General features: G+C 39.2%; 1 protein-coding gene across 6 annotated transcripts in view; it reads right to left on the bottom strand.

The window, feature by feature from the left end:
- PTBP3 (polypyrimidine tract binding protein 3) overlaps positions 1-20,905 on the bottom strand; it is a 119,401-nt gene that overhangs the window by 59,821 nt on the left and 38,675 nt on the right. For 2 of the 6 annotated variants that reach the window (XM_039475009.2, XM_003925228.4), the window contains exon 2: positions 19,951-20,026. In XM_039475009.2, coding sequence (XP_039330943.1) covers positions 19,951-19,975 — 25 coding nt within the window. In that variant the 5' untranslated portion in view covers positions 19,976-20,026. Of the gene's footprint in view, positions 1-19,941; positions 20,028-20,905 lie in introns of those variants that run through there. The other 4 variants (XM_039475008.2, XM_074395178.1, XM_074395180.1 and 1 more) reach the window with 3 other exon arrangements.

Raw genomic sequence — 20,905 nt, forward strand, 5'->3', positions numbered from 1 at the left:
TCTTTTTGACACCCTCTCAGCAGACATAGGTAGCTAAACAGTAACACTGCCAATGTGGCATTGCTTCACCAGCACAAGGAGTTAAAGGACTGGAGAAATATTCTAAAGGCATGAAACTCCTATCAGTTTACCCAGAATATCCCATCAAGAACGAAAGAGCACTAAGAAAGCTGTTTCTTTTTTTTTTTTTTTTTTGAGACGGAGTTTCGCTCGTTACCCAGGCTGGAGTGCAATGGCGCGATCTCGGCTCACCGCAACCTCCGCCTCCTGGGCTCAGGCAATTCTCCTGCCTCAGCCTCCTAAGTAGCTGGGATTACAGGCACGCGCCACCATGCCCAGCTAGTTTTTTGTATTTTTAGTAGAGACGGGGTTTCACCATGTTGACCAGGATGGTATCGATCTCTCGACCTTGTGATCCACCCGCCTCGGCCTCCCAAAGTGCTGGGATTACAGGCTTGAGCCACCGCGCCCAGCCAAAGCTGTTTCTTTAACAGATGTATTCTATGTTTGAGAAAATATGAATACCAAACAAGTTACCTGAGCTCCCATTTGTGTTGCATTATCAAATAAAGACCTAAGATGGCAAACTTTTACCAAGAAATATGCAATTATAAATCACCATTTTAGGTTGTTAACTGTTCCGTACTGCCACAAGGAGAAAGCCAACTTCGATATCTTGCTAAACATTTTCATGTCAATATTCATGAAGGATAATAATCTGCAGTTTTCTTTTCCTGTAGCAACATAATACTGGCCTCATAAGAAAAAGTGAAAAGTGTTCCCACTTCCTTTATATTCTGTACAGTCTGTGTAGGATTGGTATTATTTATTCATTATATGACTGATTAGAATTCATCAATAAAGCCATATGGGACTGTAGTTTTCAACAACTAATTTGATTTTTTAAAATAGCTATGTGGCTATCTGGGTTTTCTATTCTTTCTGCATCAGTCTGGTAATTTGTGTCTTTCAATGAATTTGTCCACTTCATCTAAAATGTCAAATTTATTAGCTTAAAATTTCATAATATTCACTTAATCTGCTTAGTCTGCTAAGTCTACCATACAAAATACCAGAGATTGGGTGGCTTAAACAACAAAAATTTATAGAGGTTAAAAGCCCAAGATCAAGGATTTCTGGTGAGGGCTCTTCCTGTCTTACAGTCAGCTGCCTATTTGCTGGCTGACTTTTCACAGTGTCCTCACACAGCAAGCAGAGAGAACGTGCAGGCGAGTTCTCCAGTGTCTCTTCTTACAAGGGCTCTTATCCTCTTATGAGGACCCTACACACATTCATGATGTAATCTAAACATTATTCCCTAAAGGTCCCACCTCTAAATACCATCACATAGGGAGTTAGGGCTTCAACATATCAATTCTGGGATTCATTAATATGCTTCATGAATACTGACATGAAAATGTCACAAACATTGTCAATAATATCCTTTTAATGACTGTAGAATCATTCTTGATACTGGCAATTTGTGTCTTCTCTCTCTTTTTAAAGTCTACCTAGAGGTATTATTATTTTTATTGATCAAATAAATAACTACTGGTTTCATTAATTTTTCTCTACTGTTTTCTGTCACTGACTTTTACGTTCATCTTTACTTATTCTTTTCTATCTACTTATGGGGTTTAACTTGTTCTTTTATGCTAGTTATAGCTGGAAACTAGATGATTTTAGACATTTTTTCTTTTCTAATGTAACTATTTAAAGCTACAAATTTCTAAGAAGAGTTTTAGGTGAACCCCACAAATTTCATTAAGTTATGGTTTCATTTTATTTCTGTTCAAAATATCTGCTAATATCCCTTATGATAACTTCTTTGATCAACGGGTTGTTTTTTGTTTTTGTTTTTACTATTTGGGAAAATTTTCCCCAAAAAGATCTTACTTTTTTGATTTCTAACAGAATTCTAATGAAGTCAGGTAATTTACTCCATATGATTTTAATCCCTGTTTAAAGGATTAAACTTATTTTAGGACCCAGGATACAGCCTGCCTACTTTGGTGATATGGTTTGGCTCTGTGTCCCCAGCCAAATCTTATCTTGAATTGTAATCCCATAATCCCCATGTGTTGAGGAAGGGACCTGGTAGGAGGTGACTGGATCATGGAGGTGGTTCCCCTCCCTGCCCATGCTGTTCTGATGAGTGAGGGAGTTCTCACAAGATCTGATGGTTTTATGTTTGAGAGTTTCTCTTTCATACTCACCCTAACCTGCCACCACATTAAGATTTGCCTGCTTCCCCTTCTGTCATGACTGTTAAGTTTCCTGAGGCCTCACCAGCCATGTGAAACTGAGTCAATTAAACCTCTTTCCTTTATAAAGTATCCGCGTCTCAGCAGTTCTTTTTAGCAGTGTGAGCACAGACTAATACAGTAAGTTGGTACTGGTTAAGTGGGATACTGCTATAAAGATACCTGAAAATGTGAAACTGACTTTGGAACTGAATAATGGGCAGAGGTTTGAACAGTTTGAAGGGTTCAGAAGAAGACATGAAGATGTGGGAAACTTTGGAACTTCCTAGAGACTTGTTGAATCCTTTTGGCCAAAATGCTGATAATAATATGGACAATGAAGTCCTGGCTGAGGTAGTCTCAGACAGAGATGAGCAACTCACTGGGAAATGGAACCAAGGTCACTCTTGCAATGCTTTCGCAAAGAGACTGGCAGCATTTTGCCCCTTCCCTAGAGATCTGTAGAACTTTGAACTAAAGAGAGACAATATTTCTTTTTTTTTTTTTTTGAGACAAGAGTTTCACTCTTGTTACCCAGGCTGGAGTGCAATGGCGCAATCTCAGTTCACCGCAACCTCCGTCTCCTGGGTTCAAGCAATTCTCCTGCCTCAGCCTCCCGAGTAGCTGGGACTACAGGCGTGCACCACCATGCCCAGCTAATTTTTGTTATTTTTAGTAGAGAAGGGGTTTCACCATGTTGACCAGGATGATCTCGATCTCTTGACCTCGTGATCCACCCGCCTCGGGCTCCCAAATTGCTGGGATTACAGGCGTGAGCCACCATGCCCGGCCTGAGAGATAATATTTCTAAACAGTAAAGTGTTCAACAGGTGACAGCGTAAAAGTCTGGAAAATTTGCAGCCTGACTATGTGGTTGAAAATAAGAACTCATTTTCTGGGGAGAAGTTCAAGCTGGCAACAGAAATTTGCATAAGTAACCAGGAGATGTTAATCCGAAGACAATAGGGAAAGTATGGCCAGGGCATGTCAGAGATCTTCACAGCAGCCCCTCCCATCACAGGCCTGGGGGCCTAGGAGAAAATAATGGTTTCATGGGCTGGGCTGGGCCCTGCTGCTCTGCGCAGCCTTGGGACTTGGTGCCCTGCATCCCAGCTGCTCTAGCTCCAGGGGTGGCTAAAAGGGGCCACGGGACAGCTCAGTCATTGCTTGAGAGAGTACAAGCCCCAAGCACTGGCAGCTTCCACGTGGTGTTGGGCCTGCAGGTGAGAAGACAAGAGTTGAGCTTTGGGAACCTCCACCTAGATTTCAGAGGATGTATGGAAAAACCTGATGTCCAGGCAGAATTCAGCAGCAAGGTTCTTGGAGAACCTTTACTAGGGCAGTGCAGCAGTAAAATGTGGGGTTGGCCAGACACACAATCCCTGCTGAGGCACTGAGCCTAGTGAAGTTGTGAAAAGAGGACCTCCATCCTCCAGATCTCAGAATGGTATATCCATCAACAGCTTGCACCATGCACCTGGAAAACCCCCAGACACTCAACATCAGCTACTGGCACTCAACAGAGCCACAGAGGCTGAACCCTGCAAAGCCACAGGGGTGGAGCTGCCCAAGGCCTTGGAAGCCCACTCTGCAAAAGCATGTCCTGGATGTGAGACGTGAATTCAAAGGAGATTATTTTGGAGCCTTAAGATTTAATGACTGGCCGGGCATGGTTGCTCATGCCTATAATCTCAATGCACTTTGGGAAACCAAGGCAGGTGGATCACTTGAGGCCAGGAGTTCAAAACCAGACTGGCCAACATAACAAAACCCCATGTCTACTAATAATACAAAAATTAGCCAGGCGTGGTGGTGTGCACCTGTAGCCCCAACTACTCAGGAGACTGAGGTAGGAGAATCACTTGAACCCAGGAGGCATAGGCTGGAATGAGCCAAGATTATGCCATTGTATTCCAGACCGGGCAACAGACTTCATCTCAAAAATAAGAGAGAGAGAAAACCACCAAAATTTAATGACTGCCCCACTGGATTTTGGACTTGCAGTCTATGGGCCCGTTCATTTTGGTCACTTTCTCCCATTGGGTAGAGGAGCATTCATCCAATTCATGTATCCCCACTGTATCTTAGAAGTAACTAACTTGGGCCAGGCGCGGTGGCTCAAGCCTGTAATCCCAGCACTTTGGGAGGCCGAGGCGGGTGGATCACAAAGTCAAGAGATCGAGACCATCCTGGTCAACACGGTGAAACCCCATCTCTACTAAATATACAAAAAAATTAGCTGGGAGTGGTGGCGCGTGCCTGTGATCCCAGCTACTCAGGAGGCTGAGGCAGGAGAATTGCCTGAACCCAGGAGGCGGAGGTTGTGGTGAGCCGCGATCGCGCCATTGCACTCCAGCCTGGGTAACAAGAGTGAAACTCTGTCTCAAAAAAAAAAAAAAAAAAAAAAAAAGAAGTAACTAACTTGTTTTTCAATCTACAGGCTCATAGGCAGAAGGGACTTGCCTTTTCTCAGATTAGACTTTGGACTTGGACTTTGGGTTAATGTTGGAATGAATTAAGATTTTGGGGGACCATTGGGAAGCATAATTAGTTTTGAAATGGAAAAAGAATGTGAGATTTGGGAGGGACCAGGGACGGAATGATACAGTTTTACTCCATGCTTCCACCAAATCTCATCTGGAATTGCAATCCCCATGATTCCCATTTGCTGAGGGAGGGACGTGGTGGGAGGTGAATGGATTATGGGGGTGGTTTCCCTCATGCTCTCCTTGTGATAGTGAGTGAGTTCTCATGAGATCTGATGGTTATGTGTTTGACAGTTCCTCCTTTGCACTCACTCTCTCTTGCCTGCCACCATGTAAAACTTTGCCCGCTTTCCTTTCTGCCATAATTATAAGTTTCCTGAGGCCTCCCCAGCTATGTGGAACTATGAGACAATTAAACCTCTTTTCTTTGTAATAACCCAGTCTTGGGCAGTTCTTTACAGCAGTGTGAAAAGGACTCATACACTTAATAACTACTTTACATAAACTTGAAAATAAAGTGTATTATGCTAGAGTTGGGAAGACTGTTCTGGATCAAGCTGGTTAAAATTTTCTATATTAGGGCTCTACCAACTTTTTCTTAAATGGCCACATAAATATTTCAGGCACTGTGGGCCACAGGATCTCTCTCAGAACTACTCAACAGTGCAGTTATGGCATGAAAGCAGCCATAAACAAATCACATAACTGTGCTCAAATAAAATTTTATGTATGGACATAGAAATCTGAATTTCATAAAAGTTTCACAAATCATTTAATATTATCCCTTAGTATTTTTCACCATTTTAAATTTGAAAAATCACTCTTGGCTCATGGGAAATTTAAAAATGGGCAATGGGATGGATTTGGCCCATAGGTAAGAATTTGCCAACCTCTGTTGTATACCTTTACTGATTTTCTGTCTACTATACTATCAATTACTGACAAAGGAGTGCTATCTCTAAATATACTTGAAGATTTATCTATTTCTGTTTCATTCTATTAACATCCACTTTACATATTTTGAAACTATGTAATTAAATAGATCTCTATATTTAGATTATGTCTGCTCAATAAACTGACCTCTTTATCATTACGAAATCTCTCTTTATCCCTGGCAATATTCTTTTGCCCAAAGTCAAATTTTCCTGATACTAGTATAGCTAGCTACTCCAGAATTTTTATGATTAGTGTTGGCATATATTTTCTTTCCTAACCTTTGGCTTTTCACCTGAGATTTCATATTTAAAATGGGTTTCTTTTTTTTTTTTTTGAGACAGAGTTTCGCTCTTGTTACCCAGGCTGGAGTGCAATGGCGCGAACTTGGCTCACTGCAACCTCCACCTCCTGGGTTCAGGCAATTCTCCTGCCTCAGCCTCCCGAGTAGCTGGGATTACAGGCACGTGCCACCATGCCCAGCTAATTTTTGTATTTTTAGTAGAGACGGGGTTTCACCATGTTGACCAGGATGGTCTCGATCTGTTGACCTCGTGATCCACCCACCTCGGCCTCCCAAAGTGCTGGGATTACAGGCATGAGCCACCACACCCGGCTAAAATAGGTTTCTTAAACACAATAAATAACTCAATCTTCCATTTAACCAATCTGCCTTTTAATTGAAATTCTTATCTCGTTTCTACTGTATGTAATTATTAACAAGTTGGGTTTAAACATCCACCATCTTGTTACTTGTTTTCTATTGGTCCCATTTATTTTATATTTCTTTTTTTCCTTGTTTCCTGGCTTCCTTTGGATTTTATTTTAATTTTTGGTACTGTATTTCCTTTACATTATATGCTATTCCTTTTTACTTTTTTTTTTTAAGTGACTGCTCTGGAGTAAACAATATACATCTTTAATTTATCACAGACTACCTTCAAATAGTATTAAACCACCTAGGTATACTCTAAGAACCTTTCAAAGTATATGTCTCCTTCTGTCGAACTATCCTTTGTGGTACTGTTGTATATTTTGCTTTTCCCGTATGTCATAATCCCCAAAAATATCTTGTTTTAAGTAGTCAATAATCTTTAACAACAAAAAAGGAGGGAAAAAACTTATCCACATATTTATCATATTGTATAAAACCCAAGTTTCCAACTGGAATCATTTTCCTCATGTTTAAAGAATTTCTCCTACCACTTCATGAAAGGGAAGTCTGATGCTAACAAATGCTCTCAGCTCATGTGCCTACAAGAAGACTTTAACTTTATTTTTAAATTCCATGTAAATTCCAGTTTGATTTTTCCCCCCCAACACTCTCATGATGTTTTATTGTCTTCTGGCTTGCGCTGTATCAAGAAATCTCTCCTCATTCTCATCTTTTTCTTTCAAAGGAAAAGTGGTTCCCTCCACCAACCGCCACCCCTCCTCCCTATGGCCACTTTTAAGATTTACTTCGGCACTCCTCGTTTTTCAGCAATTTGATTATGATAAGCCTGGGTGTGGTTTTTGTTGTGTTTACCCTGCTTAAGATTCATTGAATCTGGATAAGTGGGTTTATGGTTTCCAACATATATGGAAGATTTGGGGTAATTATTTCTTCAGATAAATATATTTCTGCTCCCTGCCCCAATCATTTTTCTGCACAACCTCAGTTACAGATATTCAGACTGCTTGATTATGTCCAGAGATTACTAAGGCTCTGTTCACTTCTTTTTCAGTATTTTTTTGTTTTTTGAGACAGACTCTTACTCTTTTGCCCAGGCTGGAGTGTACTGGGGTATGATCTTTGCTCACTACAACCTCCGCCCGCCCTGCCAGGGTTCAAGCAATTCTCCTGCCTCAGCCTCCCAAGTAGCTGGGATTACAGGTGCACACCACCACATCCAGCTAATTTTTGTATTTTTGGTAGAGATGGGGTTTTGCCACGTTGGCCAGGCTGGTATCGAACTCCTGACCTCAGGTGATCCACGCGCCTTGGCCTCCCAGAGTGCTAGGATTACAGGTGTGAGCCACCGCACCTGGTCTTAAGTACTTTTTGTTTGTGTGCTTTAGTTTCTTTTGCTAGCTTCAAATTCACTGATGTTTTATTCTGTAGAATATAATGTGCTATGAATGCCATCATGTATTTTTTTCAGGTATCTTATTTTTAATCTCAGTAAATTCTAATGATTTTTATCTTTCATTTTTCTCCTTCCTATGCTCATGTTTTCCTTTAACTACTTGAACATACTTTTACTAACTGTTTCAAAATGCAGAGCTGATAATTCCAACATGTCTTGTAATCTTCTAGGTTTGTTTCTGCTCATTGACTTTTTACTTGCTTATGAGTCACATTTTTGTGGTTCTTGACATGTCTGGCAATTGGATATTCCACAATACAACCACCAGAATTTGTTATTCTGTTGTTTTGGCATACTTGTTATTTCTTTTAAAGTGCTAGATTTTATTTTTAGAAAAACATAAGTTACTTTCTGATCAGTTATACTGTTTTGAAGCTTATTTTTAAGTTTTATTAGGGTGGATTTGAATTTGCTTTATGCTGGAGCTAGTTTAGTCCTACTGTCAAGGCATGTCTCCTCTAGTGTCACACGCCCTTGAATGTGCTTCGAGTATTCAACAAGGACTCTATTTTAGTTGGCTATCACTCAAATCTCTCTCCCAGGCCTGTGTGAGTCCTGGAAAGTTAAGTTTATAGCTCTCTGCTTTTTGTCTGACCTCACAGGATTTTACCCTGTGCATATGTGGCTTAATAATATTCAGCAACAGATTCAAAGGCATATGTCTGAAGCACTTCTACACAGGTCCTTCTCTCTCATATCCTGCTCCCATATCTCCCAGCTGACTCAGCCTTCCCAAACTTCAATTTCTCTCTTCAACTCAGCAATTCTGCCATGTCTGCTTGGTTCCCCAACCCCCAGAGTCTAGAAAGAAAGCCAAAGTGATAACAGGGTTCACCTCGATTGTTTCCGTTCTGAGACCACAATCCTGTTGTACTTGTTGTCCACTGTCTGAAAACAACTGACACTAAGTCCAGTCACAGTTACTCTATCATAGTTGACAGTAGAAATCTACAGATCTTTCACAAATTAGAAAATTTAAACCATAAAATTTATATGGGTGAGCATTAAGACTGCAGGTGAGTTTTCTTTAAACTTATTAATTCTTAGGGCAGGTTTAAGGTAATGCTTAATTATTTGATGAATTTAAGAATTATTTATCATGTCTGGAGATTAGTGTTCACAATTCTTCACATGGTTTTTATTTAAAGCAATCTGAATGCATTTCTTGCTATGAAAATCCAAGTACTCAAATAAACTCATCAGAGAAACTACTGTTTTTTATTAAATCATAGCATTCAATGGCAGAGAATGCAAATTTGTTTTCCAACATTTGTTTTCTACATAAACCACCTATTTTTAGCTAAGTACATGCTGTCAGAAAAAAGGACTACATTCTTAGCTTCCTAAGTAGCTAGGTGTGGCTGTGTGACTAAGTAAATCGGATGCAAACAAAAATGATATGTGCTGCTTTTCCCCTAAGTGTCTTTATAAAGAGACGTGTCTTTTTCTTTTTCTCTTCTTTTTGTATAAGCTCCAATAACCTCTGGGATCATTTGCCAAACCTGAAAATAGAAACCATATACCTTGGAGCACTACTTCAGAACTTGCTGAATGTGATGAAAATATCTATGTACCTTCTATACTGCTTATACCATCTTTGCAGCCAAATTTAATACTGAGTTCTTTTACAAGAGGCCATTAAAGCTTGACTGCATAAAAGAAAATTCAAGAAGACCAAAGAGAAATCTAGCTACTGCAAAGCAAAAGAGCATCTTAACAGTTTATAAGTATTTTGGTAAACAAAAGTACTAGAGGGCCAGGGGCCATGGCTCACACCTATAATCCCAAAACTTTGGGAGGACAACACAGGAGGCTTGAGCTCAGAAGTTTTGAGGCCAGCCTGGGGAACATAGGGAGACCCTGATTCTACATGCCCACGGTCCCAGCTACTTGAGAGGCTGGGATGGGAGGCTCTCTTGGGATCATCAGGTAGAGGCTACAGTGAGCTATGATTACATCTATACACATATAATACTTATTCTCTGTGTGTGTGTATGTGTGTGTGTGTGTGTGTGTGTGTGTGTCTGTGTGTAAATACAAATTATTCAGTTTGTTAGCAGTGGTTTCCTGCTTAGAAATATTATTAATCCATATCATCTTTGTAAATCAATTACATTCCTTTAACATTCACCTTCATAATAAGATTTCAATAATTATATATACAATGGTTTCAAAAGCAAAGACCTAAATTTCTGAGAAAAAAATTTTTAACATTAATCCATTTGCAGACAATTGAAGTACATTTTTAATAAGATGCAAAAAAAAAAAAAGGTAGCCCTAAAGGGAAAAACATTAAATAGACTACATTAAAAAGAACAACAACTGGCTGGGCACAACGGCTCAGGCCTGCAATCCCAGCACTTTGGGAGGCCAAGGCAGGTGGATCACCTGAGGTCAGGAGTTTGAGACCGGCCTGGCCAGCATGGTGAAACCACATCCCTTCTAAAAATACAAAAAATTAGCCGGGCATGGTGGTAGGCACCTGTAATCCCAGCTACTCAGGAGGCTGATGCAGGAGAATCACTTGAACCCAGGAGACAGAGGTTGCAGTGAGCCGAGACCATGCCACTACACTCCAGCCTGGGCAACGGAGAGAGAGAGACTGTCTCAATTTAAAAAAAAAAAAAGAACAACTTCTGTTAAACAAAAGCCATCATTAAGTATAAATTCGTAAATGACAGTATCAGAAGGCATCTGCATACATGCATAACAGAATATATAAATAAAGAGAAAAAGACAAACAACCCAATAGAAAAATAGGCAAAAGATCTGAGTAGCCACTTCATTAAAAATATCCAAATGATCAGTAAGTATATGAAAATATAATCTATTGCATTAATATTTATGCAAACAAAAAAGTCACAATGTGCTATCAATATATGCTTACCAAAGCAAATAAAATTAAAAATAGAAAATATCGGCTGGGCGTGGTGGCTCACACCTGTATTACCAGCACTTTGGGAAGCCAAGGCAGGTGGATCACTTGAGGTCTGGAGTTTGAGACCAGCCTGGCCAACATGATGAACCCCTATCCCTACTAAAAATATTAAAATTAGCAAGGCATAATGGCATATGCCTATAATACCAGTTACTCAGAAGCCTGAGGCACGTAAATCAACTAAACCCAGAAGGTGAAGGGTGCAGTGAAACAAGATCATGCCACTGTATTCCAGCCTGAATCACCAACTGAGACTCTGTCATTCATAAATAAATAAATAAAATAAATGGCCGGGCGCAGTGTAATCCCAGCACTTTGGGAGGCCGAGGCGGGTAGATCACGAGGTCAAGAGATCGAGACCATCCTGGTCAACATGGTGAAACCCCGTCTCTACTAAAAATACAAAAAACTAGCTGGGCATGGTGGCGCGTGCCTGTAATCCCAGCTACTCAGGAGGCTGAGACAGGAGAATTGCCTGAGCCCAGGAGGCGGAGGTTGCGGTGAGCCGAGATCGCGCCATTGCACTCCAGCCTGGGTAACAAGAGCGAAACTCCGTCTCAAAAAAATAAAAAATAAAAATAAATAAATAAATAAATAAAATATATGTACACACACACACAATCAAGTATTGGCAAAGTTCTGGAATAACTAAACTGACATAATTTCTGTTAAGAGTATAAAATCACTTTTGAAAATTAGTAGACTCTACTAAAGATAAGCACTGGCATATCCTAAGACCCAACAATTTCACTTCTAGACACATACTTAAGTAAAATGCATACATCTGTCCACAAAAAGATATGTCCACAAATTTGGTCAAGCACAGTGGCTCACGCCTGTAATCCCAGCATGTTGGGAGGCTGAGGTGGGCAGATCACCTAAGATAAGGAGTTTGAGACCAGCCTGGCCAACATGGTGAAACCCCAACTCTACTAAAAATACAAAATTAGCCAGGCATGGTGGTACATGCCTGTAATCCCAGCTACTCAGGAGGCTGAGGCAGGAGAATCACTTGAACCCAGGAGGTGGAGGTTGCAGTGAGCCAAGATCGTGCCACTGGACTCCGAGACCAGGCAACAAGAGCAAAACTCTGTCTCCAACAAATAATAAAAAAAGGGCAATTACATCCATGTTCATGGATTAGAAGACTTGAAATCGTTTAAATGTCCATAATATTCAAAGGGATCTACAGGATCAATGCAATCCCTATCAAAATCCCAATGGCATTTTTGCAGGAAAAATAAAAATCCTGACATTCATAAAGAATCATAAAGGACCCCAAATAGCCAAAACAATCTTGAGAAAAACAAGGCTGAAGGCCTCACATTTCCTAACTTCTATACATTACAAAACTATAATGATTCCTAACGTCTATACAATTACGAAACAGTATGTTACTGACATAAAGACAAACATATAGACCAATGGAACAGACTAGAGAACCCAGAAATTAACTCTAACTTACACGTTCAAATGGTCTTCAACAAAGATGCCAAGGCTACATAATAGGAAAAGAACAGTTTCTTCTGTATTGTCTGGAATCCATTTCACAAAGTTTAAAAAAAAAAAAAAAAAAAAAAAAAGAATATTATTGTTTCTTCAACATGTGATGTTGGAAAAATGTATATCCACATTTTTAAAGAATAAAATTAGCCGGGCGCGGTGGCTCAAGCCTGTAATCCCAGCACTTTGGGAGGCCGAGGCGGGTGGATCACAAGGTTGAGAGATCGAGACCAACCTGGTCAACATGGTGAAACCCCGTCTCTACTAAAAATACAAAAAATTAGCTGGGCATGGTGGCGCATGCCTATAATCCCAGCTACTCAGGAGGCTGAGGCAGGAGAATTGCCTGAACCCAGGAGGCGGAGGTTGCGGTGAGCCGAGATCACGCCATTGCACTCCAGCCTGGGTAACAAGAGCGAAACTCCGTCTCAAAAAAAAAAAAAAAAAAAAAAAAGAATAAAATTGAACCCTTACTTTACACCACATGAAAAAAAAACTCAAAATGATTAAAGGGGGAAAATCTTCACGACAGTGGATTTGGCAAAGGTTTCTTGGATATAACACCAAAGGCACAAGCAACAAAAGAAAACATACAAAAATGGGGCTAATATCAGACTCAAAACCCTCTACACAAAGTTAAAAAGGCAACAAAATAAATGGGAGAAAAAAATTGTAAACCACATATGTGAAGGGGGGTTAATACTAAGAATATATAAAGAACTACAACAATTCGACAAGAATAAAAATAACCCAATCAAAAAATCGGCAACTTAAAAGTCTGGGGACAGTGCTTATCAGAGAGAAAATTTTAAAATTAGTAAAACAAAAAATAGTTAAAGGACTAGAATAGGCATTTCTCCAAAGAAGATAAATGAATAGCCAACAAGCACATGGGAAGATGTTCAGCATCACTAATCATCAGGGAAATACAAATAAAATCATGTATCGCCTCACATCTGTTAGGATGGCCATTATTTGAAAAAATTTAAAACCCAGAAAATAAGTATTGACAAGGATGTAGAAAAACTGAAACCCTTGTGTACTACTACTGGGAATAACGGTGCAGCCACTATGAAACACGGTATGATGGTTCCTCAAAATAATAAAAAACAGAATTACCGTATGATCCAGCAATCTCACTTCTGGTATATCCAAAAGAAATAAAAACAAGGTCTCAAAGAGGTATCTGCACACCATATTCACTGCAGCGTTACTCACAATAGCTAAGAGGTGAAAGCAACCTAAATGCCCATGGACAGATGAATGTATAAATATAGTATATACACACAATTATTCACCCTACAAAAAAGGGAAACCCTTTCATTTGCTGCAACATAAATGAACCTTGAGGACACTGTCCTAAGTGAAATAAGTCAGTCACACACACAAAAAAAATACTGCATGATTCTACTTATATGAGGTATCTAAAATAGCCAAACTCTTGGAAATGGAAAGAATGGGCTAGACAGAGAAAAGCTAGAGTTGCTGTTCAATTGATAAGAGTTTCAGTTTTGTTACGATGAAAAAATTCCAAAGATCTGTTGTACAACAATGTTCCTATAATTAACCATACCGTATACTCAAAAATGTACAAGATGGTAAATTTTGTATTTTTGACCAAAATGAAAGATACAGTACACAAGAGAAAATGCAATGAAACCCACAAAAAGGGAATATTCATAGCAACATTATTTATAAAATGGAAATAATTCAAATGTCCATGAATACAATAAAATACTATATAGAAATGAGAAGAATGAAAGCGGCAATAGACAACATGGGTTTCTCTCAATACACAAGCATAATGTTGAATGAAAGAAGCCAGAGAGGAAGGAGTATATACTATATTTATTGGTTTACTTATATAAAGTTTAAAAACACAAAAAACTGCCGGGCGCAGTGGCTCAAGCCTGTAATCCCAGCACTTTGGGAGGCTGAGGCGGGTGGATCACGAGGTCGAGAGATCAAGACCATCCTGGTCAACATGGTGAAACCCCGTCTCTACTAAAGATACAAAAAATTAGCTGGGCATGGTGGCACGTGCCTGTAATCCCAGCTACTCAGGAGGCTGAGGCAGGAGAATTGCCTGAGCCCAGGAGGCGGAGGTTGCAGTGAGCCGAGATCGCGCCATTGCACTCCAGCCTGGGTAACAAGAGCGAAACTCCGTCTCAAAAAAAAAAAAAAAAAACACAAAAAACTAACATGACATTAGAAGTCAGGCTAATGAATACACTGGAAGGACGAATGAACGAAAAAGGAAAGAATGACTCCTGGAAGTATTAGTAATGGTCTATTTCTTGCTCTGGATGCTGAGTATATGTATTTCATGATGTTATGATAATAGTAATACCAACCAATTAAGAGTACAAAAAGCAATGAAGAAATATTTTATTAATATAGCTGTAAAAATTATAAACATACACAAAATACAGTATATATGTGATTGAATGCATATGTGATTAAGTGTCCCCTTCAATATTTCTATCCTCCTTTCCTTGTAAAGTAACAGAACTCCCTAAATTATGATTAGATAAGGCACACCAGAATAAAGGCCAATTTCCTGGACCCTTCACCCTTACCCCCCTGAAGTTGATGTGTCACTATGACGAAGTTCTAGCTAACAGAATAAGAGGAAAAAAGTGCAACTTCTCGATCTTGTCACTATAAGGGACTTGGCCTCCACTTCTCATCTCTCACCCTTGGGCCATAATGATGAGAATTACACCCTAAGATGAATGAGGAAGTTCAGCTTCAACTGTCCTTCTTACCCTTCCTGTGGGTACGACGGAGAGAGAGAGTACTATTTTAAATCTTGAGAAGGTAGTGATGTTGAGGATAAAACAACAACAAAAGAGAAAAAGTCTGGTCCCCAACAAAGTCAAGAAACTAAGTAAGCCCCTGACTACTTACCAAGACTTCAGAAGAACTTAGAAATAAATTTACATCTGTATTTTCAGGTCTGTATTATTTCTATTAGCTATCTAACCTATATCTGAATTAGTATAGCATACCAAAATAATACCCCATGACCAAGTTGGTTTATTCCTGGCATGCAAATTGAGTCGACAACATGAAATTGTATTTTACTACATCAAAAAAATTAATGGAGACCAAATATCACAATTAACAGAAGCACAAAAGATGATAACATTTATAGCCATTGATAATAAAAACTAAGTAAAATAGAAAAGGAAGAAAAAGATTAAAGTATGATGAAAGATTATTATCAAAACCCAGCAAGGTGCCTATAATCCCAGCACTTCAGGAGGCCAAGGAAGGAGGACTGATTGAGCCCAGGAGTTTAAGACCAGCCTATGGGCAACTTAGTAAGGCCCCATCTCTATAAAATAAAAATAAAAAATTAGCTGGGTGTGGTGGCACACGCCTGTAGTCCCAGCTAGTTGGGAGGTTGTGGTGAGAGGACTGCCTGAACCCAGGAGGTTGGGGCTGCAGTGAGCCATGTTTGTGCCACTGCACTCCAGGGTGGGCAACAGATCAAGACCCTGTTTCAAAAACAAAACAAAACACCCCAACAGCAAACATCATATTAAAAGATTAAATAAAGCCACCTCCATTGCAATTAAGAACAACACAAAGACAATCACAATTACCACTGTTATTCAACTCATTTATGCAGGTTCCAGTGAATACATAGCAAGTTAACAAAATAATCCATATATTTATATACTTGAAATTATCTTTATTTATCACTGAATAACTGCAAAATTCAAAAGACTAATGAAAAAATATCACTGAATAACTGCAAAATTCAAAAGACTAATGAAAAATTAGTCTGCAAAATTCAAAAGACTAATAAAAATTCTAAAGACTAATAAAAAATATGTAAGATATTTTTTAAAGTAGGTATACACAAAATAAATATTCAAAACTCAATAGGTCTTCTCTGTACTAGCAGCATCCAGTTAAAAATGAAAATTTAAGTTTAGCTGTATATAATAACATATGAAGTAACAGTTACTTAAGAAGTTAACCTCAGCAAGGCTCAGTGGCTCATGCCTGTAATCCCAGCACTTTAGGAGGCCAAGGCGGGTGGATGACTTGAGATCAGGAGTTCAAGACCAACCTGGCCAACATGGCAAAACCTGTCAATGCTAAAAATACAAAAATTAGCCGGGCATGGTGGCAGGTGCCTATAATCCCAGGTACTCGGAGGCCAAGGCAGGAGAATCTCTTGAACCCTGGAGGTAGTAGGTGCAGTAAGCAGAGACTACACCACTGCACTCCAGCCTGGATGAGACAGAGCAAAACTCAGTCTCAAAAGAAAAAAAAAAAAAAAGGAAGAAGACTAAATTAATCTCTTGCTCACACAAGAAGTCTAAATGTAGGAATTCCAGATCTAGAATGGTGACAGTTACCAGGCTCTAGCTGTCTCTGTTATAGACGCCTGCTGTTTCCATCATCATCTAAAAAGCTGGACAACACAGGCAATAAGATTGCGGGGAGGGGGCGGTAGGGAAGAAAAATGGCGTGCCCATGCAGAGATGCCCTACAAGTCTCATGTTATACTTCTACTTATATCTTGTCAAGACTTAATTACATGCTAAGGAAGAACAGAAGAGCAGCAGTTTCATCTGGGTAGCAATGTGCCACATAAAAATTAGGGTTCTGTTGGTAAAGAAAATGAAAGAATACCACTGGGGTACACAATAAACAACCTCTGACATTAATTCCTAAGATTGCATTTTAAAAGAAAAGGATATGATTTATATGGAAAAGTGTGGAACTTTTTCATAACTGTCAATGGACATAAAATAGAACCTAATCTTTGGCAGAGTCACAGAGAAATAATAAATAAATAAAGATAAAATAGAACCTAAAAACATGGAATCATAGGTCATATTCCCAAATGGAAAGATAATACTAAAAAAGATCAACGTTTCACATTATCATATAACTCTAACATAATTCTTATCAGAATCCCTAAGATATTGTAGGTAAAAGTTAGGGAAAGAAGGATTGTTTTAGAACTAAATGGAGCTTGTCCAACGTGCAGCTTATGGGCCACATGCAGCCCAGGACAGTCCAACACAAATTCGTAAACTTTCTTAAAATGTTGAGATTTTTTTGCAATTTTTTTTAGTTCATCAGCTATCATTAATGTTAGTATATTTTATGTGTGGTCCAAGAGAATTCTCTCAGTATGGCTCAGGGAAGGTAAAAGATTGGATATGCTGAACTAGATGAAATAATTTAAAGTTCACATGGAAGAAGACATGTCCACATTAAGCTAAGATAATTTTTTTAAAACAACACCTAAATAGAACGTTAGTGTTAGGTGATAGAATCAGGTGTTAATTTTTTAATAACAACACCTATATAGAATGACTGTAAGTCCTAGTTTGCCTGAGGCTGTCAGTGTGGTACCATTGTTCTAGTTTCCTGTATGCTCTAACACCTTCATTTTTAAAAAGAATTATTATTAATAATTACATTAAAATAAGCTAGAATGAGCTTAGTAGATCCAATTTTTTCATTACATCTCTATAACTATTCACTTTCCCAAACGTCTATGTTCCCATGGTCCCAAACCACATATAAAGCTCCTGGTCTGGAAAGGGAGGTCCATTCATCCCTAACTCCCTACAACTCCAAAAATACTTGCATAAAGAAATCCTTCCTTCTCTGAAACTCTCCATGCCCATGGCTTCAGCTGTCAACTGTGTATGACACTGTCAAATTTCTTTTTTTTTTTTTTTTTTTTTTTGAGACGGAGTTTCGCTCTTGTTGCCTAGGCTGGAGTGCAATGGCGCAATCTCGGCTCACAGCAACCTCCGCCTCCTGGGTTCAGGCAATTCTCCTGCCTCAGCCTCTTGAGTAGCTGGGATTACAGGCACACGCCACCATGCCCAGCTAATTTTTTTTAGTATTTTTAGTAGAGACGGGGTTTCACCGTGTTGACCAGGATGGTCTCCATCTCTTGACCTCGTGATCCACCCGCCTCGGCCTCCCAAAGTGCTGGAATTACAGGCTTGAGCCACCGCGCCCGGCCGACACTGTCAAATTTCTTTTGTGATGTTGAGACCAGGGACCCACTGCCTATCTGACATTTCCATTTGGATGTTCCACAGGAATCTCAAATTCAGTATATACAAATCTGAACGTACTGTGTTGTCCAATTCTGTTCTTCCTACATTCTAATAAAAATGAATGGCACACCCATTCATTACCATTCATCTATCTAGTTATCCAAGTCCAAAACCTGGAAATCAATAATTGAAATCCCTTATTCAAACATTCAGTTAATCATCAATTACTATCAATTTTATCTTCTATAAGTTAGTTATTCAGTTTTCTTCATCACACTACCACTGCCACAGTGCCAGCTACCATCCTTTACAGCAGGCGTCCCCAAACTTTTTACACAGGGGGCCAGTTCACTGTCCCTCAGACCGTTGGAGGGCCACCACACACTGTGCTCCTCTCACTGACCACCAATGAAAGAGGTGCCCCTTCCTGAAGTGCGGCGGGGTTGGGGGGGCGCTGGATAAATGGCCTCAGGGGGCCGCAGTTTGGGGATGCCTGCTTTACAGGATTGCATCAATATTTTTCACTGCTCACTCTTTGCAGTACTGTACTCCTTCAATTCACTTTACAGCCACTAAATTTCAAGAACATTTGTTTTTAAATCATGTGGTACCTTACGGCAGGTAAATTACTTCAATTTTTAAAATATACTGTCTTATACTTTAATGCTTCTATTGCACGTCCTCCGTTATCACCCAACACAGGTTTTTTTGTTTTTTTTTGTTTGTTTGTTTTTTGCTTTTTTTTTTTTTTGAGGCAGAGTCTTGCGCTGTCACCCAGGCTGGAATGCAATGGCATCTCTTGGCTCACTGCAACCTCTGCCTTCTGAGTTCAAGCAATTCTTCCTGCCTCAGCTTCCTGAGTAGCTGGATTACAGATGCCTGCCATCACACCTGGCTAATTTTTGTATTTTTTTTTTTTTTTTTGAGACGGAGTTTCGCTCTTGTTACCCAGGCTGGAGTGCAATGGCACGATCTTGGCTCACTGCAACCTCCGCCTCCTGGGTTCAGGCAATTCTCCTGCCTCAGCCTCCTGAGTAGCTGGGATTACAGGCACGCGCCACCATGCCCAGCTAATTTTTTGTATTTTTAGTAGAGACGGGGTTTCACCATGTTGACCAGGTTGGTCTCGATCTCTCGACCTTGTGATCCACCCGCCTCGGCCTCCCAAAGTGCTGGGATTACAGGCTTGAGCCACCGCGCCCGGCCTAATTTTTGTATTTTTAGTAGAGACAGGGTTTTGCCATGTTGGCCAGGCTGGTCTCGAACTCCTAACCACAGATGATCAGCCCACCTAGTCCTCCCAAAGTGCTGGGATTACAGGCTTGAGGTGCCATGCCCAGCCTCAACACAAGTTTTACATCTAACTCTTTTACTCAATAATTCTGGGTCACCAACTTTTTGATAGTATTTTTATCCAAGCTATGTAACACAAAGAACATCAATTAAAAAAAAAGAATTATCAAATTAGATCCAAATGAATCTGTAAAACTTGAGAGGTATAGTGATTTCATCTATGTAAACAGTATATAGTACTTTACTGCAACAAATTTATAAGATGAATGACTTTGACACGATGTAAGATGAACAAAATAAGAACACTGTAAAAAAAAATTGAAACCCATGGAAAGAAAAGGTTAAAAAAAAAAAAAAAAAAGAACTCACCATACACACCTGTAGAAGGAGTAGAACTGTTCATGGTAAAAAGTCCGTTAATGATGCCAGAAGAAAGAAGCTCATCAGATCCCCGCTGAAAAGCAAAACCATCGTTCGGTTAATAAACCAAGTTTTAGAAAATGGTGCATATCTACTACTAAAAGTATTAAAATCTAATAATATTACTTCATCTTTGTATGAAGATATTAAAGGGGGAACTCCTCAAGAATCACAAAATCAAAAGGTTGGAAATAAACTGCATAGCAAGGAAAAACTGCTGCAAATCCACAACTGTATTGTTAGTTATTTAAAAAAAAACAAAAACAAAAACACAACTGCCACCACAGAAATGGGGCATAATCTTGCAATTCTTTCTAACCAAACCCAGTTTTCCAAAACATAACATCTGAAGTGCCAAACCATATTCAGGGGGTTGTATTATGACATTGTTTTTGTAGTATATATTTACATGCAAATAGTTTGTATAGCTCCTCCCTAAGAATTCTGACTTTTCAATATTAATGTATTTTTTAAGTAGATACAATTTATTTCCATATTGACCAAATTCTTTATAATCAATAACTTTTTAACCATTAATCCTCATAATGATCTTTAGTGCAGACTATTTTTTAAACAATTGTTTAAGTAATTTATTCTTTTTTTCAAGTAAGAGTTTGATCAAATTCCGAATCTGAACTGGCAACACTAAAAAGTAGGTCAGAGAAGTCTTTTCACTGTAACCTAAGATCTATTACCAACATGTAAAAGATTACCTTTAGGAAGGACAATAAATACTGTGTACCAAGTTAAAACCAACCTATTTTAAATAGTACTATTGGTTTAGCTTTACCAATTTTTAAGAACAAGTGTTTTGATCCACTGGATAATAAAAATCCCCAAACAATCCTACAAATATTAGAACAGCAACAGTGCTACAGCACATATTTAATGTTTAGGTGAAGGTGCCACTTCT

Source organism: Saimiri boliviensis, chromosome 2, assembly GCF_048565385.1.
Source record: "Saimiri boliviensis isolate mSaiBol1 chromosome 2, mSaiBol1.pri, whole genome shotgun sequence".
Classification (NCBI taxonomy): Eukaryota; Metazoa; Chordata; class Mammalia; order Primates; family Cebidae; genus Saimiri; species Saimiri boliviensis.